The 24,305-nt window shown below is 41.6% G+C and overlaps 1 protein-coding gene across 2 annotated transcripts in view; it reads right to left on the bottom strand.

Moving 5' to 3' along the window:
• Positions 1-11,955: 11,955 nt before the first annotated feature.
• Positions 11,956-24,305, bottom strand: part of LOC138948900 (carbohydrate sulfotransferase 15-like) — a 31,722-nt gene continuing 19,372 nt past the window's right edge. For both annotated transcript variants that reach the window (XM_070320535.1, XM_070320533.1), the window contains exons 2-8: positions 18,155-18,364; positions 17,572-17,788; positions 16,972-17,094; positions 14,046-14,202; positions 13,667-13,820; positions 12,569-12,716; positions 11,956-12,212 (exon numbers count right to left, since the gene is read on the bottom strand). In XM_070320535.1, coding sequence (XP_070176636.1) covers positions 12,013-12,212; positions 12,569-12,716; positions 13,667-13,820; positions 14,046-14,202; positions 16,972-17,094; positions 17,572-17,788; positions 18,155-18,346 — 1,191 coding nt within the window. In that variant the 5' untranslated portion in view covers positions 18,347-18,364 and the 3' untranslated portion in view covers positions 11,956-12,012. The remainder of the gene's footprint in view (positions 12,213-12,568; positions 12,717-13,666; positions 13,821-14,045; positions 14,203-16,971; positions 17,095-17,571; positions 17,789-18,154; positions 18,365-24,305) is intronic.

Here is a 24,305-nt window from a genome sequence, read left to right as displayed (position 1 = left end):
TTCTCAAAGTTGTTTAACTGCAGGGGAATATCCTATAATACGCTGACAATTTATAAAAACAAATATCGAATGTTTTGGGAAGGTATGAAATTATATTAAAATGTATAAAGTTTTATATACTTTAAATATTTGATTGAATCCTATTAAGTTCTTGACGTAATCGATTTTCGTTCTACTACATTATTCTATTCTAAAATGATTTTAGCACAATTTTTTTCAATATATGATTCATGTCTGATATAAAAGTACACCGTTTGCAAGTTTATTTCTGTTTTATTAACTTCATGAGTTCTTTGTTTTTTGTCTGATTGTTCGTCTGATTGTTTTTTCGTTCGTTTGTGTTTGTTAGGCCAAACAAAAATAAATGTTGGTTTAGGGTAACGTAAACAAAAAGATAGGGTCGGTAGGTCGGCTTTTTATTTTTATTTTTTTATTTTTTTTATTTTAAATTCAGTCGATTTTAAAGAAGGTTACTTCCCTTAGTCTCGGCATGGTTCGCAAAATGTGCCAAATGTGGGGTTTTTGTTTAGAAATGAAAAAAAAGTTTTAGGGTCGGCGGGAAAAAATAGGGTCGGTTGGGTTACCCTAAACCAACATATATTTTTTATTTGGCCTTATGTTCATCTACTTCCTCTAGTATGTGGTGATAATGCTTTCTACAGTTGTTTCAATGTCGCAAAACTTTGTTTTCACCTATCTTCTATCCAATCTCTATGTAACATACTACTTGTATTTAGTGTATATTGACAATTACTTGTACAGGAAACATGTATATTTGTAAAGGAGTATATAACGCATTTTCTACTGTTGATTGTATCATTGATAATCTGTACATGTACTTGAAAAGGCGCAAATAAACGCTTGAAAAATGAATACTCGTGACATGTACATTTTGCGCGCGTATGTGCGTGTGTGTTTGGGTGTGTGTGTGTGTGTGTGTGTATGTGTGTGTGTGCGCGTGTGTGTGTGTGTGTGTGTGTGCGTGCGTGCGTGCGTGCGTGCGTGTGTGTGTGTGTGTGTGTGTGCGCGCGCGTGTGTTCGTATGGAAAGCCGTTTGGCTCATAACCATTACACGTGTAATAAATGATAAATACACGTGTAAGAAATGATCAAATACACGTGTATTTATTTCTTACACGTGTATAAATTATTTATTGCACCTGTAATTTATCTTTTTTCTTATGCTATGGAAAAGCATAATGATTAAATACACGTGTAATGAATATTTCATATACGTGTAAGAAACGATTAATACACGTGTATAATAAATATTTCATGCACGTGTAAGAAATGATTAAATACACATGTAATTATTTATTACACGTGTATTTAATCATTTCTTACACGTGCATAAATTGTTTTTTACACGTGTATTAATCGTTTCTTAATTTATTACACTCTGTATTAATCTTTTCTTACACGTGCATGAAATATTTATTACACGTGTATTTAGTCATTTCTTACACGTGTATGAAATATTTATTACACGTGTATTTAATCATTTCTTACACTTGTAAGAAATGATTAAATACACGTGTAATAAATATTTCATGCACGTGTAAGAAATGATTAAATACACGTGTAAGAATCATTTCGTACAAGCGTTTAAAATGCAGGAGTCACGTGGTTAAGCGACTTAGAAACTCGGACTGGGAATCCACATGAAAAACAGGAAAGGCCCCAATTAACGGACACTTAAGGTTAAACCCATTTTTCTCACAAAGTATATAACATAGCGCAATTTTGAAAACGGATTATTGTAGATCTAACCTACCTTTATCTTCATGTTGAAAAAAAGTGAAAAAATCTGTTATACTTTAAAAGTTATTAAGGTTTGAATTTTTCGGCAAATTGTCCGGTTTTGGGGAACCTACTGCCTAAATCCGGACAGGGGGTCACCAAAGTCCGGACACAAAATTCGCTGCTTAATAGAGTAACAAAAGTTGCTGAAACCATGTTTTAATTAACAATTGCAACCGTTTTCTTTTTTGTGAACGTTCATGTATTTTTACATTTAATTATTATGTTGGTTTTTGCAACTTTTGTCAGTCAAAAAGCAAGTTTTTATGAAGATATGTATCTTTTTCTCGAGAGAGGGTTATGCGTTATTTTTAGTCAAGCGAATTAACCGCACGTTCAACTACACACACACACACACACACACACACACACACACACACACACACACACACACACACACACACACACACACACACACACACACACACACACACATATTTATTACATATTGCCAGGGACCTATATTTTTTACACATATTACATAGTCCGTTATTTGGGCGCACGTGGTGGACGGTATTTGGCAAACCCCACTAGTTGGAGTTACAATGCAGCTGTTGAAAAATGCGTTAATTTAATACGTCGTATTGCATGGTATTTACTAATAGAGTGTATGTACTATCTACTTCAACCAATCAATTCATCTTAGAAAGTCGTAACTTCTTGCTGCACTTAGTTTTCAAATGTCTAAAATTACAGTGAGAGTGCGAAAAACAGAAAACCACTTCCCGTGCAGAATGCGTGCGTTCAGTCGCCATGTTATTTTGGTGCGAAGTGTAAGGGGATATCACTGAATCGTTTCGCGCAAACAAAATTTTTTTGTGACCTACCATTTCTGAGATATCGCGTGTCCCTTATTAGGCGCCCGTCCGGTAATTAGGGCCTTTCCTATGCGTCTTCATCGCCTCGCTTTGCCTTTTGCCGGAACAGCTCAAGATGGCGGGAGCGGCAAACGTCACTGTTTCAGAAGGTTTGCTAGTACAATTCAACGCCATTGCCCAGGCAAAAATCCCATTTTGAGAGATCAATCGCGCGCGAACCGGAAGTAGTATAGACGAGAGTTGTTGCTTTGCAAGTCGTATATTTTCTGATTCAAGTTTTAATTTATTACATGTGTATTTAATCATTTACTACACGGGTATTTAATCATTTCTTACACGTGTATTTAATCATTTCTTACACGTGTATTTAATCATTTTTTACTCGTGCATGAAATATTTCTTACACGTGTATTTAATCATTTCTTACACGTGCATGAATTATTTATTACACGTGTATTAATCATTTATTACACGTGCATTAATCATTTATTACACGTGTATTAATCATTTATTACACGTGTATTAATCATTTTTTACACGTGTATTGGTTATGAGCCAAACGGCTTTCCATACGTTCGTGTGTGCGCGCGCGTGTGTGTGTGAGCCTTTGTGTACGTGCGTATGTGTTCTGTAGAATAAGCAAATTAAGTGTCTTGCATGCATAATTTTGCTTTTGTAATCCAAGCGAGACAACTGCAATCTCACCATCTTCGCGGACTTATTTCCCTTCAATTTCTTGAGAACAAGATGAAATCTGATTTAATTTATCGTAGGTGTCCCGATTATCTTTGGAGTGTGTAAATTTGATAACAATGTATTTGTATTCCCCATTGCTTGGAGTGGGGGCCATTAGCAATGACTTCTTTTCATGTTCGCTCAGAACTGTTGTTGTGGTGGATAAGAGAGTAGGGGGAGGGTGCCTAATATGGACCCCTTTTTGTTTTTTGCTGAGGGTAACTAGTTTGTTTTCTTGCGAAGAAATTTCATTTTGTGCTTGGTAGTCCTTCTTTCTCAGGTTTACCGTTAGGCCTAATTAAAGTGAACTAGCTTTGATAGACATTCAGGAAACATTAAATACAGGAAAATTAACAAATGGTCCATATTAGGATCCTTGGCGCCTACGACTGATGGACCAGTGAAGAGGCCTTCACGAATCACTGTTAAAAGCCCCCTTTACTTCAAAATAACATGATACGACTTAGTGTGCAAGTCAGACTAATTCAAATAATTATGTTTTAGATTTACCTGTTTTGGGTTGATGAGAACATTATTTGAAACACAACAGGAAACTAAAGAAACTAACAAAAAACAAAGTGAAAATAAATAAAACTATCAACTTATAATAAATAATAATAATAACGGGCATCTATAAAGCGCCTTATCAGAAGTTCAAAGCGCGTGACAACAATACATGTATACAAAATTCATACAATCACTGTCAGATTCAAACAACACATCATGCACATCTCACATCTCCAGACTCTATGCTAAGGAACTATCCGTAATGTTGTTGGAACAAGTGAGTTTTCAAATTGGACTTAAAAGATAGTATAAGAGCGCACGTCTCATGCCTTAGTGCAGCGTGATGGTATAGGTTGATTGAAGTTTACCAGGCCGCATATGGGTTTTAACAGAATTCCAATACTTTTCGTACATTTGTCTTCCATCAGAAGGTAACTTTTTGATTTTTTCTTTTTCTACACTTCGTTTGTTTAACCCTTTTTTGGGGGAAGGGGCTTCCTGTGAAGGCAAACTTTTTCTTTTGGACCCAGCGACTGTTGGCACTGGTGGTGGTGGTGTCCGACTCGCAGCATCTTGACAGTTTTTGTTTTTTTCATGTCGAACAAGGGCGTATTTTCTGTTAAACGACTTGCCGCACATAGCACAGAGAAAAGATCTGGCTTTGATATGAACTTCGTTAACATGAGCTTTGAGGTTTTTGGTCTGTGTAAAAACCTGTCCACAGTGCGAGCATTGGTTACGCTGCAATAAAAAAAAAGAACTATGTCTGAGCTACGAAAACAATATCAAAAACATCTTACATAAAAAATTATTTAAAAAAATCTATGCCTGAAAAAAAAGTAACACGCTACCTTTATTTTTTATCTTTACAAGATATCAAAACAAAATCAACTTACCAAATCTGTTGAGTCTGGTCGCGGTGTTGAGTCAGCGTCACTGCTGCTGCTGCTGTTGGTCGCCATAGTTTTTTTTTGTTCACCACCACCCACTTGTAAAGTCGAAGAGACACTCAAGACTTAGAACTAGAAGGGGGGAGTTTACGTCCTCTCAGAAACTATTTCTATTTGGGACAAGAGTTGGTTCAAGACTTTTGGACCCAGCGACTTAGCCCCAGAAGAAGCTTATTTATACCCCTCTTTGCCCGCGTCACCGCCGTATTCTAACTACGCGTTTCTATTTTTAGTGCTGACCAATCAACAAGTTCTAACATGTTTAGGTCTTGCGTCTCTGTGGTGCAATACTCAGGCGTAAGCACCCAATGACCCCCCTCTGGAGGTTTACCGGAGAGGGGGCTCCGCGAAGCGCAGGAATACCGTTTAATTGCCTTACTCTGACACAACCCCCTGACAGGGCACCAAACTACATAGCTATTAAAGAGAGGGCTCCGCGAAGCGCAGAGAAAGTGTGTGTGTGAATGAGTGTGTGGTGTGTATGTGTGTGTGTGTGTGTGTGTTTGTTTGTGTGTGTGTGTGTGTGTGTTTTGGATGGTAGAAAAAAACACCTAACATAACTAGTTAGTTTTGAATATAAAATTCAAAGTAGATGGTTTTTTTTGAATTAATAAATAAAGATAAGGATAGGATCTTAGTTTAGTATGTGAAAATGGATCCAAGGTGGAAACATCCTTTTACCTGTGTGATTGCCGGTCCCACAGGGAGTGGGAAGACTCATTTTGTCAAACAATATTTGAATCACTTACAAGATATGATGACACCCCCTCCAGAGGAATTGATTTGGTGTTATGGAGCGTGGCAGCCTGGTTACAATGAGATGCGACATGTGACGTTTGTGGGGGGTTTACCCGACGTGGAACAGTGGACAGGGGCCACAAGGCGACTGGTCATCATTGATGATTTGATGAGTGAGACCAACGACAAGGTTACACAACTATTCACCAAAGAAAGTCATCATCGGAATCTGAGTGTAATGTATATTGTACAGAACCTGTTTGGAAAAAACAAAGAGCAGAGGACGATCAGTTTGAACAGTCACTACCTGGTGGTGTTTAAAAACCCACGAGATGCTTCACAGATCACCCATCTGGCCTAGCAGATGTACCCTGGGAAGCTAAAGTATGTCCAAGAGGCATTTAAAGATGCGACTTCTATGCCTCACGGTTATTTGCTGTTTGACTTGCGACAAGAGACACCCGATCATCTTCGTCTGAGGACAAAACTTTTCCCGCCAGAGCACCCCGTGGTGTACCTTCAAAAATAACCATGTCTACACGCCTGAAGAGAAATGTACCCATGTTGCGGCTGTTGTGTGGGGCTAAGCCTGCCGTGATTAAGGCCGTATTGAAAGGAGCTTCTCCAGATTTGATCCATGCGTTGTGCGAGTGCTCCTTGAACATCTTAAAAGGACATGTGCAGCTGACGCCCGCACAGAAGAAACGGTTGTCTCGACACAAACAGAGCCTACGGATCTTAACCAAAAAAACATCTGTCAAACATCGAAAGCAAATCCTACAGAAAGGGGGCTTTCTTCAGGCTCTTTTGAACCCTGTGCTGGGAATTGTATCTGGTTTGCTCGGGACCCTGGGTCTCTGATGCGATGGAGCATACCAAAAAGATGATTTTGATTGAGCCACGCGTGTTGGATTCTTTGCGGGACTCTGCAGGTGGACCGCCAGTACATGATGCAACCTCACAAAGTTTGAAGGATATGGATCAAGTGATGCGGGGTATTTTAGACGATAAGGATGTGGAAAAACATGAAAAAGCCGACTCCTACCAACAAGTCTTGTGGCGGTTTTTGAATCGTTTTAGTCACTACAAAGACAAACCTCTTGGAAGAGTGGAGATATCACAACCAGCAAAACAACCTTTGACAGAACTGAATGAGGCCGAGAAAGCTCAGGACCTATCTGGGGTAGAAAAACGAGTGTTGGAGAGTGCCCCGAAAACCTTAAAGAAGAAGGCTCAGTTGCTTTTGGATATAACCAAGGACAGTTCTGACATCAAATGGAATGATCAAGGGCAGCTCGTCTACCAGGGGCAGACAGTAGAAGGAACCAACATGACTGATCTGGTGAATGATGCTCTTCGTTACCGTAAAAATACACTTGATCCTCGAGGGTGGGAAGTGTTTGCAAGAGGTTTAAAAGCGGTTAATATCCCTCGTGAACTCATTTGTCACACAGGGCGATGGGAGTGCCAATGCACAGCGAGGGGGGTGATAGAGGAAGACCACCCACCAGGACAAGAAGAAGAAGAAGAAGAATTGTGAGTCCTTCCTCAGCATCTCCTTCTGCAGAAAGAGTATTATTCCCTTCTCCATCCCCCAAGAAGAGGACGTGGCTATCTTATTCTTGAGCAGAATGCCAGTGGAAAAGAAAAAAGTCGAGGAGAAGCTGCGACGTCGATATTATGGAAGTCAACTCCCTGGAAGTTTGGGTGGTGTGGAGGTTTTGGAACAAGTTAAAAAGTGGTTGACTTTTCAAGACACCTATACACTACACAAACCTGTGCGGCGAAAGTTTACTCGTCGTCGTATTATCGTGGGTGGCATAGATCACCAGTGGCAAGCAGATTTGATTGATGTGAGAGCGCTGAGAAAAGACAATGACGGGTTTACCTACCTACTCACATGTATTGATGTGCTGAGCAAACACGCGTGCGGTGCCTTTGAAGGACAAAACAGGGACCTCTCTGGTGACAGCCTTCAAAGACATTTTTGCCCGAGGTCGTCAACCCCTGAGACTGCAAACAGATAAGGGTAGCGAATTTAAAAACAAGGTGTTCCAGGTTTTTTTGGACAAAACAAAGGTACACTTTTTTGTGACAGAAAATGATGACATTAAAGCCTCAATGGCGGAGCGCTTCAACCGTACCTTGAAAGACAAACTGTGGAGGTATTTCACCAGAACAAGTTCAGTGAGGTATGTGGAAGTCTTGTCTAAGCTGGTGCGTGGTTACAATCATTCCTACCACCGCAGTATTAAGAAAGCTCCTGCTGACGTAACCATCGCTAATCAGGAGGAAGTGTGGCAACGGTTGTATGGTGGTCCAACTCTCTCCAAACCACCTAAACTGAATATAGGAGACCGTGTGCGAATCAGCAAGACGAGAAGAGTCTTTAAGAAAGGTTATATGCCTTCTTGGACAGAGGAACTCTTTACCATCAGTCAAGTCAAGACAACCACACCCGTGACCTATGTGCTGAAAGATGATCACGGAGAAGAACTGTTGGGGACTTTTTATGAACAGGAACTACAGAAAGTGGGGGAGAAAGAAATATACCGCATTGAAGCTGTTTTGGAACAACGCCCTGGAAAAGGCAAACAGAAAGAGTATTTAGTCAAATGGCTCGGCTATGACCCGTCATTCAATTCTTGGATTCCACAGACGGCACTGACCCACTACACGGACTAGCTTCAGTGGCTCTGAAGGCGGAAGGTCAGAAGATTAATACGCCTCTGGATGAACCAGACAGTGTTGTTAAGCGACCAAGAACATCCAAGCTGTGGCGTGTATTTGGACGTCGTGTCCCTCGGAGCGAGATTGTCTTCCTTTGCCAGATGCTCCTTATTTATGTGGTGATTGGAGTGTCTCTGTTCAATCTGACGCGTGGACACGGGACAGACAATTTGTGGGTGGCCCTACTGGGAAGTTGTCTCGGCTACGTGCTTCCTAATCCCTCCATTGATCCACCCTTGGCACAGTAACAACGTCTTCATTCATCATGTTCTACCTGACACTCCCCAGCAACAGCTCCTTGCAGCACTACCCTGACAACAACGCGAGTCATTTTTTTTACCAAGCTTCCTCAGGCTGTAGATCTCAATGGAGAGTACGAAGTAGGACTGGCTGAAATTCAGTTTAGCAACAACTATTGGAATGTACGGGAAAGAGATGTGTATTTGCATTCGATGAAAGTCAAACCATACGCGCGGCATTACAGGAGGGACTGTACGAGTCCAATAAGTACTTTGTCCATACGCTGAACAAATTAGTGGAAACGTTGATTGGAAACCAACCCAATAACAAAGGAAGAATGAAGTTTTACTACAACCAAGCCTCCAAAAAAGCGAGTGTGACTCTTTATGAGGAGGGTGCTACCTTTCACATGAGTCATAGTTTGCAGGATATCCTCGGACTACCTTCACCGATTATAAGAGGACCTGCGCACCTTGCTGCAACACGCTTCATGGATTTGAACAAAGAGTTTAAAAGTATGTTTGTTTATTGTGATCTGGTGAGCCCCCGACCCGTGGGAGACGTCATGGTTCCTCTACTGCGAACTCTTCCTCCCATCGACAAAACCAAGGAGACAGTGCATTATATGTTTGAAAAACCCCATTACATCCCTCTGACTCGCTTTCAGTTCAACACGGTGGAAATGCTTTTAACGACGGACACGGGCAAAGAGATTTCATTTGACAGTGGGCACACGATCGTGACGCTTCATTTTCGTCGTAGACGCACCGACCATTTGTAGAAGATGGTTAGTCTAACTCCTTTCCAGGGTAGTGGAAAACTCTATGAAGATTATTACTGCATTACTGCAACCAGGTCGGTCACGGTCTCCCCGTGTTTGTAGGAGGAAGAAACTACAGAGGTCATGGCATTGGCAATCTCTTAGGGGGTATTGGTCGAGCCCTTGTGCCTCTTTTGAGAAGTGGTGGAAAAGCTCTGCTGAAAGAGGGGGCTAGGACAGGTATGCAGGTGGCTCAGGATGTATTGTCTGGGCGTAGTGTTAAGTCGTCACTTCAGCAGAGAGCTAGCAATGCAGGGAAGCGCTTGTTTCACCAAGCCGTGGGTCGAGTGACAGGTACAACAGCCGCGCCGCCTGGAGAACCTGCAAGGAAACGTATAAAATCATCCACACCACGCCACCAAGGTCAGACTGGGAGACAGAAGAAGAAGAGAAGGAGGGCGACGGCAGCCGATATTTTTGGATAAGCATCATGGCACTTGCCCACCCTCAGTCATGTGAAAGTGTACATACTGGACTGGATTTGTTTTCTGTACCCCCAACACAGACAGCTGTGCAGGAGGGAATGTTTGTAGAGTATCATCCTCTGGCTACTCTGGCCCAAGGAGCCCCTATTGAGTTTACCATCAGTGGTGCCACATCCGAGTACCTGGATCTAAGCAACACGTATCTCCATGTGGGAGCTAAAATCACCAAAGCAGACGGAACAAACTTGGATGTTGACTCCCATGTGGCTCCTGTCAACTACTGGTTGCACAGCCTGTTCTCCCAGGTGGATATCAGTCTCAATGATACCTTGGTGACCAATTCAGAGAACACCTACCCCTACCGTGCCTACCTTGAAGCCACCCTCAACTATGGACGAGAAGCCAAGAAACGTCACCTCACCAGTGCCATGTATTCCCGAGATAGCTCCAACCATCTGGATGATACACACGGAGATAACAACTGGGGTTTGAAGGTGCGTCGTGAGCAAACCACGAGGAGCAGAGAGGCAGACATGATGGGGCGACTTCATGCTGACATCATGCACCAGGAACGCTACATGATGAACGGCGTGGACGTAAAGATCAGACTCATTCCCTCCAAGAACTTCTTCCACCTGATGTCTCCTGACCCCTTTCAGGGTTTCCGCACTGTCATCACACATGCTTCCCTATTTGTTCGCAAAGTCAAGTTAAACCCCGCTGTGAGCCTCGCTCACGCCAAAGCTCTAGAAAAAGGTACGGCCAAGTATCCTTTGAAAAGGGTCGTGGTGAAGACTTTTTCCATTCCCACAGGCAACCACAGTGCTGTGCAGGACAACTTGTTTCTGAGTCAGACACCCAACCGCCTGGTGATTGGATTGGTGGAAAGCGCTGCTTTCAACGGACAAGCCTCACGCAATCCCTACCATTTCAAGACACAAGGATTATCCTTTCTCAGCCTGTACCTAGACGGAAAACAGATCCCCAGCAAACCCCTGACACCGAACTTTGAACAACACCAGTATGTGAGATCTTTCTTCAGTCTCATGACGTCTACGGGTCTCGCCAACAGCAATGAGGGGTCTTACATGGAACTGCGTGATTTTGAGCTGGGGTATGCTATCTACAGTTTTGACCTGAGTCCTAGTCTTCTGGATGGAGATCAGTTTGAACTGGTGAAAAGCGGTGCCCTGCGTCTGGAGCTGAAGTTCAACCAAGCCCTTCCAGCGCCTGTGATGGTGATTGTGTATGGTGAAATGGACAGTATGATCGAGATTGATCGCTCTCGCCAGGTCCTAACTGATTTTGCACTATGAACAGCAAAGACATTAGTCGAGTGTTGGGGAGAGACATTCATACCCGACGTGTGTTTCGAGGTGTGTTTCCTAGAGACAGACTCCCACGACAGGTGAACACGCGACGTCCAAGTGCTTTTGTAATCAATACAGATCGCAGTACAGGACCGGGGGAACACTGGGTGTGTGTCTGGTTTGATGGACTTGGGCAAGCGGAATATTTCGATAGTTTTGGTTTACCACCTGTGCACCCCGCTATTGAAAACTTTATGCTGAAACACAGTTCAGCCCACGTGTACAACCCACGTCTTTTGCAAGACTTGACGAGTTCAGCCTGTGGTTTGTTATGTATTGTACTATGTTTTGACAAGAACGAGACAAGACGGTACGAATTTTCGCTTATGGAAGCTTCATCAAGAAAAACAAGAACACAAAAGACAACAAAAAGCAGACGCAACACGGAACGAACAAGGTTTGAAAGAAAATGGAGGGGGAAACAAATAAAACATTTAAAAATCACCTGTGCATAGCTTAGCTTAGTTTCGTTTCACTATTATGATCACCGCAACACATCTGTTCAGCCTTTTACATATATATATAAATTAATTTTTTCATTTGGACACATACCAAAAATCAACAGCGTCGCTGCTTTTTGTGTAAAACGGATTGTTTTGTTGAATCAATTTAGCACATTGTCATACGTGTCCATTGCAAAATACATTCAGCAAATAAAGACAAAATCAAGAAAAACCGACGTTGCTCAGAAAGCAGGCAGGGTGTAGATTCTTGGTATGTGTCCAAGTGGCAGGATGCTCTTATCACATGTAAAATGACTCATGGCGACTGACAGGTTGGTCCACAGCGAAAGGAAGGTGGCTGTAAGAACAGGCTGAACTGTTGAATCTTGAAACATTCTTGCCTAACTTTTTACAGATTCGCGAGCACAGTTTCCTGCTACGAAGGAGCGTCTTGTTCCGGCCAGAGAAAGCCAGCATCGTCAAGCATAACTGCGAGTTCTTGGTTGTATCTGGAGTAAAAACTCTGCAGAAGTTCACGGGTATCTGGAAACATGTCATGCACTTTCTTCTTCATCTCTGTCTCATGTTTGCGATCTGCTTCCAAAATGTCTTGTAATGTTTCTTCTGGAAGCGGGTCTGAAACAAACAACGGATAATTTTGACATGAGGTAAGATACTTGTTTGATGCCAGTCAAGTTTTATCGCTCGTTTGTAGAAATTGAGTACAGGAAATCGGCAGGAAATTGGGGCCATTACAAAACAAACAATTAAACAAACAAAACAGAACAAAGCAAAAAGAAAAACAACTCCAAAACACTCATCTGAAAATGTTGGCCTTTACAAAACGACAACAACAACAAACAACAACAACAACAACAACAACAACAACAACAACAACAACAACAACAACAACACGAAAACAACACCAAGAATAAATAAAAGACACAATAAAAATGTAATATTGCGGAAAGCTGCGTTACAAATAGACTTGCCTAGTTCGAGAAATGTGTAAATATTGTTGAGGTGGTAGGTCATGTTATCGTGGTAATTCTCTGTGCGCAGGATGTAGAAGCTGGACCTCGGGAAGACGGCAAGCCACTCCTTCATGAACACTGAGTACATCCCCAGGTGAATCCGCATCTGTCAGAAATGTACAAACATGGAAATCCAAAAACAAAGAGACTGTCAACGTTCCAAAATTCAGAATCAAAAAACTAGAAAGGTAGGTTGTTGGAACGTTGCTTGTTCATTTCAATGCTTGTTATTCTCTCAGGTGTCAGGAGAAAAGGTTCCGTACAACTCTCGCTTACTCTATTACACATGTCGTATGCATTAAGAGCGATTACTTCCCTTTGGTTATTTGATACGTTTGTTATTGACGAAACAATGCATCCTCAACTATATCGACCCAACGGTCTTTTAAGTGCACAGACAAACAATAACGAAAACTTATCTGGCTGATTTTTTCTTCCGCCTGCCACGAAGCCGCAAGCGAATGAATTGTAAATATTGTAAGTACATGTACAAACATCTAGTAAAGTGAGGGAGTGTACCAGAGACTGAAGACTACACAACAGTCTCTGATAATACTGAAGAGTCATGCGGCAAACCTCCGATTCTCGATTCAGGTGCCTGTCTTAGCCTTCGAGTCTGTCTTGAGCACATCCGGTTACAACATTGAATCAGATACTAATTTAACTTGTTACACTGGTCATTTTTTGTATCCGGGAACAAGAGCGCTCAGGAGAAGACTAACTCCTTTCTTATAACAGAGGTTTTCTTATAACCGGTTTTTTCTTATCCGAGGATTATTTTTAGCGGAAGAACAGGCAGGGCAAGGAGAGAGTTGCTTAACTGTATGCGATGTTTCTTATATCCGGGTTTCTAATAAGTGGGTTCCCTTTTAATTTAACACACACACACACACACACACACACACACACACACACACACACACACACACACACACACATATACTCCGCTCTTATGCCATGTACATTTAAAGGTTGGGCAGATCAAAGTGTGACAGAAAACATGACTGTGTTGGCAGGAAGGACAGTGCCTTTAAGATCGATGCAGTTTATACTCACCGGGAGGTTGACATAGGTGTCGTTACTGAAGACACACTGACGCGTGGTATTGACCTTAAGACACTTCTCCATCATGTCCACCGCCTTAGGCACGTCTGTACGGAACTTTTCAGGGGTGAAGCCGTACCCCAGGAAGATGTAGTCAGAGTAGAGTCTGTGGAAAGAGAGAGTTGTGAAGTTTCAATTAATTTTGTTACACAGGACGATGTTTGGAAATACATTTGAGATTGTTTTGGCGGTCCTAAATGGGCCGTTTCTGATCACAGTACTTGTAAAATCAGCTCATCTGTTGACGGGATTGACGATATACTTGGGGTCTCTGTACAGGTGTCTCTTTGCATCAGGCGTGGAGTCAGAACTACTTGGTAAGATTACTCACCTGTCCACAGGGTTCCTGAGGATGACGATAAATTTGGGGTCTCTGTACATGTGTTTCATCAGGTGTGGAGTTAGAACTACAGGTTCCTTCAGTCCCCTGTTTTGTGGGATCAACGGCCATGCTCGGAAGTCCCAGAAATCCATCGGCGTCCCGTCACCTGCGTAGTTATTACATCTATGATTAAAATGAATGTATCGATAATATTGATACAGCGGAACCTCCCATAAGGATCCCTCCTAATAACGACACCCCACGTTTTCCGGTGGATTTTCTAGGTACCTAGCACACTTTCACCAACCTCCGAATGGATACGCCCCCCCCCCTCCCGCCCCCTGTTTCCGACGACCAACCTACCAACAAAGAGTTAGTTTAAAAGTTCGTAATGACCGACGACCGACCTACCAACAAGGGGTTTAGTTTAAAAGTTCGTAATGACTGACGGCCGACCTACCAACAAGAGGGTTAGTTTAAAAGTTCGTAATGACCGACGACCGACCTACCAACAAGGGGGTTAGTTTAAAAGTTCGTAATGACCGACGACCAACCTACCAACAAAGAGTTAGTTTAAAAGTTCGTAATGACTGACTTCTTCTTCTTCTTCTTCTGCGTTCGTGGGCTGAAACTCCCACGTACACTCGTGTTTTTGCACGAGTGGAATTTTACGTGTTTGACCGTTTCTACCCCGCCATTTAGGCAGCCATACGCCGCTTTCGGAGGAGTAATGACCGACGACCGACCTACCTACAAAGGGTTAGTTTAAAAGTTCGTAATTACTACCCAGCACACACTCCTCGTTATACATAATTTATATAGTCAGGCATCGCGGACAGACCATCAGGTGCGGTAGTCAGCAGTGCGTGCAAAGTACTTACTTACTTACTTAGGCCATTATGAACCCCCGGGGGAGCATAGGCCATCGACGACAATTCTCCATCCGACACGGTCCTGGGCTGCCCTTTCGATCTGGCTCCAGGTCTTCCCCTGCCTGTTGATCTCTGCTTCAGTGTCTCGTCTCCAGCTGTTGCACGGCCGGCCGGCCTCTCTTCCTTTTCCCTTGTGGATTCCACTTCAGGGCTTGCCTCGTGATACTGGATGCTGGCTTTCTCAGGGTGTGCCCTATCCAGCCCCATTTCCTCCGGAGAATTTGCTGCGCCGCTGGTTTCTGGTCAGCTCTCTGCCAAAGGTCTTCATTTCGGATTCTGTCCGTCCATCTGATGTTTAGGATGCGCCTCAAGCAGGTGTTGACAAAGATTTGGATCTTTCCCAGCATGGTCTCTGTTGTCCTCCATGTCTCACACCCATAGAGAAGAACAGACTTGACATTTGAATTGAAGATCCGAAGCTTCGTCCTTTGGCTAATCTCCTTGGAACTCCAGATCTTCTTTAGCATGACAAAGGCTCCCCGTGCTTTCCCAATCCTTGCTTTGACGTCCCTGTCCGAGCCTCCTTGTCCGTCAATGATGCTCCCCAGGTAAACAAAGGACTCCACTTCCTTGATGGGCTCCCCATTGATCATCACCGGATTGTCGGCTGTGGTGTTGGTCTTAATCAATTCGGTTTTCCTCTTGTTGATCTTGAGTCCTACACCGGCTGATATTGTCTCCAGGTGAGTAGTCTTGTCTTGCATTTGGGCATGGTTGTGGGAAAGGAGGGCAAGATCATCCGCAAAGTCGAGGTCTTCCAGTTGATCGAAGAGTGTCCATTGTATCCCATTTCTCCTGCCTGCTGTTGTGGTCTTCATGATCCAGTCGATAGCCAGAAGAAATAGGAATGGTGACAGTATACATCCTTGTCGTACCCCCGTTTTCACCTCAAAACTGTCGGATAGCTGGCCAGCATGTGCGACTCTACACTTCATATCCTGGTAGGTGCCCCGGATGAGGGAGATGAATTTCTCTGGAATGCCGTAGTGCCGCATGAGTTTCCACAGTGACTCTCTGTCCACGCTGTCGAAGGCTTTCTCATAATCAATGAAGTTGATGTATAGAGGAGACTTCCACTCCAGCGACTGCTCCACTATGATGCGTAAACTGGCAATCTGGTCAGGACAGGATCTGTTCTTCCTGAAACCTGCCTGTTCATCCCTGAGCTTGGTGTCAACTGCCTCCTTCATTCTATCCAAAAGGATTCGGTTGAGAACCTTCCCTGGCACGGACAGCAGCATGATCCTTCGGTAGTTTCCACAGTCTCGAAGATCCCCTTTCTTTGGAATTGCGTGCAAAGTAAGTAGTCTTAATTGTGCCGCAGGTATATCTATCTGCTTATGATATTTGTTGCAAATCTTTACTATGGCATGTACTTTGGTTCTGACAGTTGTAAAATCCAGTGGCCTTCAGCTGACCCGGTTTCAACCTTGTGACTTTTGCGATCAGGGTAGGAGGAGGGGGGAGGGAGGGAGAGAGGGGTGGGAGGGAGAGAGGGGTGGGAGGGAGGGAGGGAGAGAGGGGTGGGAGGGAGGGAGATGGTAGGCGAAGCTCGAAAAACAACACACTAAATGTATAACGCTTTCGGTTGTAACACTGTCCGTCGCGATATAACCTTGAACGGTTGAAAACGACGTTAAACACCAAAGAAAGAAAGAAAGATGTAACACTGTGTCGACATACGCGTTAATGTTCTTCTCGTTGTTTTTACCCACGTCGCCGCTGTCATCATCGTCTTCACCATCCTAATCACGGTCGTCGACTTCTTCTTTAAATAGTGTCATCGATCTTCGTTATCATCATCATCATCATCATCATCATTATCATCATCATCATCATCATCATCATCATCATTATCATCATCATCATCATCATCATCATCATCATCATCTCGTTAATGTTTGTGAAAAATGAATAAACAGAAGGTGTAAACAACAACAACATCAACATCAACAACAACAACAACAACAACAACAACAACAACCAAGAAGCTGCTAGCACACCTGTGATGAGAGGATGAAAGCCTTGAGGGTCAGGATTTTCAGCAATGGTGGCGGCGGGTTTTTGAAACAGCTTGAGGTAGTAAGAAAACGGCTTGGGAGTCACCGTTTTCTTCATCCATTGACCTGGGGAGAAATAGCACATGTAGTGAATACTGTAAATAGCATGCAGCGGAGTGACTATCCAAAGTCTAGTTAGTTCTGCCAAATGATAATTAATTTTGCTTATGACTCGAGTCCATAGTTATTAAGGTGTGTGGGAAGGAAGACTTGCCACAAACAAATCTGTTGCTGCTGTGTGGCTTTGCTATTCCACTTCAAAGCAAGAAGAGCTAGTGCTCATGACGTTCGTCACACCTGATATGAATGACCAAAAAAGGTATCTGTTGCCCTAGCTCCATTAACGATCACGAAAATGATGACCTTGAAAGTTGACTTTGATCAACCAGCCTTCCCATGGACAAGAACGTTCCACGGAATCTTCCAACTCTTAAGAAGTATCTTTTGGCGTTCCCATCAATATTTTCATACCGGTTTTGGCGAAAGAATGCACTTCGGGCAGCAACACAGAGTACCACTCAAAACCATTATCGGTATACTCACCGTACTTACGCCAGCACCAATAGCCTGTCTCTTTTCCCAGCTTCCCGCTGTTGAGCAGCACGTGCGGGTGTTGCGCAATACGGGAATATAGGTCAGTGGTGCCACACTTGTCCACGCCCAGTATGTGGAAGTAGGGAAGACAGCGCAGCATCTGAAGATCCACCGTCCAGTCCACCCAACATGGGTTCTTGTATCTGGTCAGGTAGTCTGGACGTTTCTAACCAACAAGAAATTATTCTTGTGGTGTTTTTTTTTTTTAAAGAAGAAATAAACTAAACTAGTTCTAGTTCTAATCCAATAAGAATCAAAGTAGATAATTACATGAAGCACTATGACTTGCACGCACAGGACATCCGCAGATCGCCTAAAATACACCGTAGAATTATTAAATAGTTTCCACACAAAACTTGAAACGCAAGACTTCATTTAAACTGATAGGATGTGTGAAAAACAATGTCTTGCATACACAGGACACCCGCAGATTGCCTAAAATAATCCGTAGGAAAAAGTCTTTAAACCGATACACGGTCAAACGCAAATCTTTAGAATAAAATGACAGAATTTGTTTTCTGAAATAGCTTACCATACACAGGATATCCTGTACTTTCTCCACACCCTCAGCATCCACGCAACACAGATGTTGGCTGACGTCATCGAAATAAAGTGGCCGATACAGCAGCGAAAAGCCAAAAGCCAGAAGCGACAGAATGATCCCGACTGAGAGAAGAGCAATGCCTAGAACTCGTGGTCGAAGGCAGCGCCTTCTACAATTCATGGTTCTGGGCACCAAGCACTGCCGATGATACAGACATAAAATAATCAATGAAAGAATGAAGGAATACATAGATACATTAATGCTTCTTACATGTACATCCATTCACTAATAAAATATGATATTGAATATATCTAAGTGTGCTAAACGCAGCTTTTAAATTAACTGTCGCCGGGCGAAGCGTGCACAGCCCAATAATCGTAATTCCATTTGACGTTTTTTGGTGGTGTTTTTTGTTGGTTTTTTAGCGAACTTTGCATCATTTCTCCAAAATTGATGTTATTTCATTTATTTTGGCATGAATCAGGTAGTGTTTATCAGCCCAGTATGGTTGAACTAAATTTAGATTCGCTCACTTTTGCAGCTAAAACTTTTTCAGAAAAAATAATGATGTCTGCCAAAGAGCGTATGTCAGGAAAGGTGGTGAAAATGAAAGAACATGATGCTCCATGGAAAAAGGCGATGTGGGAAAAATGAACTGCATGTAACAACAATAAAAAAAAAATGCTGTGATGAGGAATGCTTTTTGATGCGTAATTATGTGTATTTAAACATGTTTCAAGGACAAATTCCGAGCGCATATGTGTGCTTTGAAGGAGAGGTTTGTTTGCAAAGTATACGTAGCAAGGAGCTTTTTCATTTTCATTGGTATATTTATTTGGAAATGATACAATATCACGCTTTTCTACCTGTATTAGGAACCCTGTGTTTGCCGTCGGTGCTTGACATTAATTTTGTCGGTTTCTCCGTCTCACAGTCTCTGTATGTCTGTCTGTCTATATTTCTGTGTCTGTGTCTGTGTCTGTCTCGGTACATTCATGTATTATGAATTTGATTTTGTTAAGACGTGTTGTGAAAAAGGCGAGAATGATTTCTGCGGATGAAAGTCGTGTTTTCGCACGCCATTTTGAATTTGCTTCTCTGCTATGGAACTTGGTTGAGAATGCCAAAATGTAAAACTGTGCGTGCGAGATCAAGTTTAATCGCAAATAAACAAATAATCTTACTTGATATGTCGCCCTGTGACTTACTGCAACACTTAACCTGTCATGATTTTAAATATTGATAATTATGCTTGTGTGTGTGTGAGTGTGTGAGTCAGTGTGTGTGTTCTAATATGACCAAGTGGGGTCTTTTTGTTGGAAACACTCACCACAAATGGGTTCACCAAAATAAGTGGGTTCTTTTTGATGAACCCATTTTTTTTACATGGTACAAAGAGTGACAAATGACCCCAAAACGTCGCTGAAGCATTATCTCGTAAAAATCCCACTTTCGACATTTGGCCTGATTTGAGTGTTTGCCGTTTCACACACCGTGGTGTGTGAAATTGTCTGCCTTTGGCAGATGCGCTAACACTCCACAAGGGACGTCACTCCGGTTAATTTTTTTTGTACTTCCGGTAATGGCTACCATGTGTCGGCAAACTGAAAGGGTAAGTCTTTTTATTGTGTTTAGTAGTCTTTTAGGGATCACAAGTGATTAAAAAGATTTACAGACAACTACTTCTCATCAGGTTAGATCCTATCGTTTGAATTCTCCATTTCCGAATCGGAGCAGTGAAACGGCAATCGAAATTGTATCCCAGTTACTTTATATTATATTTCGACGATCATTTCCACCTGGATTTGCAGTGCCAGCTATTTGTTTTACGCAAGTTTAGGTTTCCAAGGCTCAGTCACGTGCTTAATGGTAGTGCCATATACCAGAAAAGGAATTGTGTGTGACAAAATCATGATTATTCAGGTATCAGGCCTGAAAATCAGTAGCGAGTAGAAATGTTCATCTACTCGCCAAATGCAAGTAAAGAAAAGTTCCTGAAACAAATTAGTGGTTTGGCTAGTAAAGTTTGCTCTCTGGCTCTGCCTAGTAAATTTTCAGAATCACTAGCCAAAGGCGAGTACATCATTTGTTTGACTTTCAGGGCTGGGTCTGTCAGGGCCCAGTAACTAGCATGGGGCAACCATATTTTTCTGTGGAATTTTTTCGAATTTTTCATATGTAACTACATGTACATTCTCCAAGCCATCAGAATTGTAAAGCAGTTTACATTTTGAAGATCGGTACATATTTGATTTTTTTTATGATTTTTTTAAAAATTGCGATTTTAGGGCTGCTGAAAAATTCTGCTGAAAAAGTGACCGGCGCCCTTTACAACCTGTCCTGCACACAATTTCAGCTAAAACCTGTAGTAATAGATTTAAAGGGCTTTCTTGTCATGAATACTATACAACAGAACAGATTACAGGGTAGGAAGTCACACAGAAAAGTGTAGCAGGACCTTTTTATCTGCGTGAAATTCTGAATTTTGATGTATTTAGTGAACCTTCAAACGTTATTGTTTCTGGCTGTTATGTCCAGATATTGCTGTTAATTTATTTTCTTTTTTGTTGATGGTTGCTCCACATCTGAATCAGGATCATCTTCCAAATATGGAAAATTAAGATCTGGTTAATCTTCCTATTTATTGGGCACATACCGAGTCTGACGCATTTCTTTGTTCCAAAAACTCTTAGGCCAAAAAGAAAATAGGTGTGGTTAAGGTAACATAGCCAAAATAAATAGGGTAGGAAGGTAGGCAATCACTTTTTTTTTTATATACTTTTTTTTCTTAATAGCAGAGCAATCAAGCGTGTAGCACTCGCAACCAAAGAAGATGCTGCCATTTTTGTCATGGCAAGCGTCTGTTGGGCCTTTTTAGTAATTTCCCTTGCATCGTCTGTCGTCTGCATTACGACTCGAGCGCTTTCGCTTTCATTGCGTTTTCTGCACTCGTTTTCTTGTTTTCATTTATTTTTTTTATTTTTTTGACAAATGTAATAAAACGTTATAAGGTCGGCCCCTAACAATAGGGTAGGTCGGGTTACCGTAACCACACCTATTTTTATTTTAGGCCTTGGGCAACGACATCTAAAGATGTCGTTGGCCTTAGGTAAAAAACAAAACTGACTTCAAGGTAATTTCTAACAATGTCAACCTCCCTACTGCTGCATAATTATGAACATGCTGAACTGAAATAAAAGCTGTATGACCAAAATGACTGGTCCATCCATGATAAAATTTAAATATTAATTTTGATATACATGTATATGTCACAGTGGAAATGAGAATCCAGTGAGATTCCGAATCGCACTAGTGGAGATTGGAATTCCAGTTTGCACTAGGGCAAACTAGAATTCTCATCTCCACTGGATATTTGTTAGTGAAGATTGGAATTCCAGTTTGCCCTTGTGCAAACGGGAATCCAGTTTCAGTGGAGATGGGAATTCCAGTTTTCACTAGGGGAAATAGGAATTGGGGGGAATTGGGGGAAATAATGTGTTCAAAGGTTTATAATTGTTGTTAAAACCATATCATCTTGAGTCACTCATGACTTTAAGGCTTACTCATTTCAGGTATTGAAATTCAGAAATAAAATAAATATTATTGAATTGATTTAATCGAACAACACAGAGTAATTGCGCACAATACGTGGTTTTTCTTTTATCAATATCATTAAATCATATTACAAAGTTAAAAGTTTATAAAAGATGAAGCATGAAAGGTAGGCCTATCTATGCTACATGCCTTCACACACACTCCCACACATGCATGCACTCACGCACGCACACAAACATGCCTTTTTTGCTTTTTTTCCTTTCACTGGAAATCCATCAACAGTTCTTGCAAAATGTGCTTTCTGGGTGACATTTTGTACAGCAGTCTATGTTTGCTTTTAGGCAATTGCACCGTTTCGTTGGACAGTTGCCCTTGCATTTGCAGACTGTTCTTGTATCAGAGTTATTTCTTTTATATTGCTTGGTTCAACACTGTTAAGTTCCAAAAACTCTACAGAGCGCATGTCCACAAGTTCAACACCGTGGTTTTACAATACAATACAATAATACTGTCGGGTTTTTGTTTTGTTTTTTTTAACACGTTTTTATTTCTTTTTGGTACACGACATCAACATCAGACAGCAACATAAAGTAACATCAACCATACAAAACTATGCATCTTCAAAAAAGTAATATGATTTAATGATATTGATAAAAAAAAACTATTGTGTGTTGTTCGATTATATCAATTCAATAATATTTATTTTCATTTCTGCATTTCAATACCTGCAATGAGTAAGCCTTAAAGTCATGAATGACTCAAGATGAAATGGTTTTAACAACAATTGTAAACCTTTAAACACATTATTTCCCCCAATTCCCATTTCCCCTAGTGAAAACTGGAATTCCCATCTCCACTGAAACTGGATTCCCGTTTGCACTAGGGCAAACTAGAATTCCAATCTTCACTAACAAATATCCAGTGGAGATGAGAATTCTAGTTTGCCCTAGTGCAAACTAGAATTCCAATCTCCACTAGTGCGATTCGGAATCTCACTGGATTCTCATTTCCACTGTGACATATATATTTATGATCAGTTATTTGTTGTTGTGTCCACTCAGTACCTTTTCAACTAAAATACTGTCTTTGTATTTGTGTTGGTTTTGATCCCTTTTACTATACTTACCTCATATGCACTCAAGCTGCTGCTGCCTTACACCCCCCCCCCCCCACTCTTTTACAAGACAAAGTGTTGTGGGCTTTCTGTTGTGTTACCAGCCAGTGCTTTTTACATTTAGTCAAGTTATGACTAAATGTTTTAACATCGAGGGGGGAATCGAGACGAGGGTCGTGGTGTTTGTGTGTGTGTGTGTGTGTGTGTGTGTGTGTGTGTGTGTGTGTGTGTGTGTGTGTGTGTGTGTGTGTGTGTGCGTGCGTGCGTGTGTGTAGAGCGATTCAGACCAAACTACTGGACCGATCTTTATGAAATTTTCCATGAGAGTTTCTGGGATTGATATCCCCGAACGTTTTTTTCGTTTTTTTGATAAATATCTTTGATGACGTCATATCCGGCTTTTCGTGAAAGTTGAGGCGGCACTGTCACGCTCTCATTTTTGAACCAAATTGGTTGAAATTTTCGTCAAGTAGTCTTCGACGAAGCCCGGACTTCGGTATTGCATTTCAGCTTGGTGGCTTAAAAATTAATTAATGACTTTGGTCATTAAAAATCTGAAAATGGTAAAAAAAAATAAAAATTTATAAAACGATCCAAATTTACGCTTATCTTATTCTCCATTATTTTCTGATTCCAAAAACATATAAATATGTTATATTTAGATTAAAAACAAGCTCTGAAAATTAAAAATATAAAAATTATTATCAAAATTAAATTGTCGAAATCAATTTAAAAACACTTTCATCTTATTCCCTGTCGGTTCCTGATTCCAAAAACATATAGATATGATATGTTTGGATTAAAAACACGCTCAGGAAGTTAAAACGAAGAGAGGTACAGAAAAGCGTGCTATCCTTCTCAGCGCAACTACTAAACCGCTCTTCTTGTCAATTTCACTGCCTTTGCCATGAGCGGTGGACTGACGATGCTACGAGTATACGGTCTTGCTGAAAAATTGCATTGCGTTCCGTTTCATTCTGTGAGTTCGACAGTTACTTGACTAAATGTTGTATTTTCGCCTTACGCGACTTGTTCTTATGTTTTTCCCACTTTAAACTCATGCATATATAACAGAAGAAAATGTCTGTTGTAACTTGTATTTGTAATAATTACAATACAACACAATGGGTACTTTTAATGAAATATGAAATATCAAAGTGATAAAATGACCATACCCAGACTACCCAAAAAAATCCTTTGAAGGGCATATAAAAACAGTAGTAACTTGATCCAATATCACACCTGTTTCCCAATTTGACTGTGTACTTTGTTTGTGTCAGAGTCAACACTGCTGCCCCCCCCCCCCCCCCCCCCCCCGCCCCATCACCACTACGTACATGCTTCACTTTCAATTCAAACTAAAATTCCATCCGCACAGTTTCTTTCGTTTGCCAGATTGAGAAATATCAGCGCGAACGAATCAGCCTGATCATTACAACACGCTATCCGACTCGCTGTCTTCTGCCATGA

Source organism: Littorina saxatilis, linkage group LG15 (assembly GCF_037325665.1).
Source record: "Littorina saxatilis isolate snail1 linkage group LG15, US_GU_Lsax_2.0, whole genome shotgun sequence".
NCBI classification, from domain to species: Eukaryota; Metazoa; Mollusca; class Gastropoda; order Littorinimorpha; family Littorinidae; genus Littorina; species Littorina saxatilis.
This window is presented reverse-complemented; position numbering and strand designations above follow the sequence as displayed.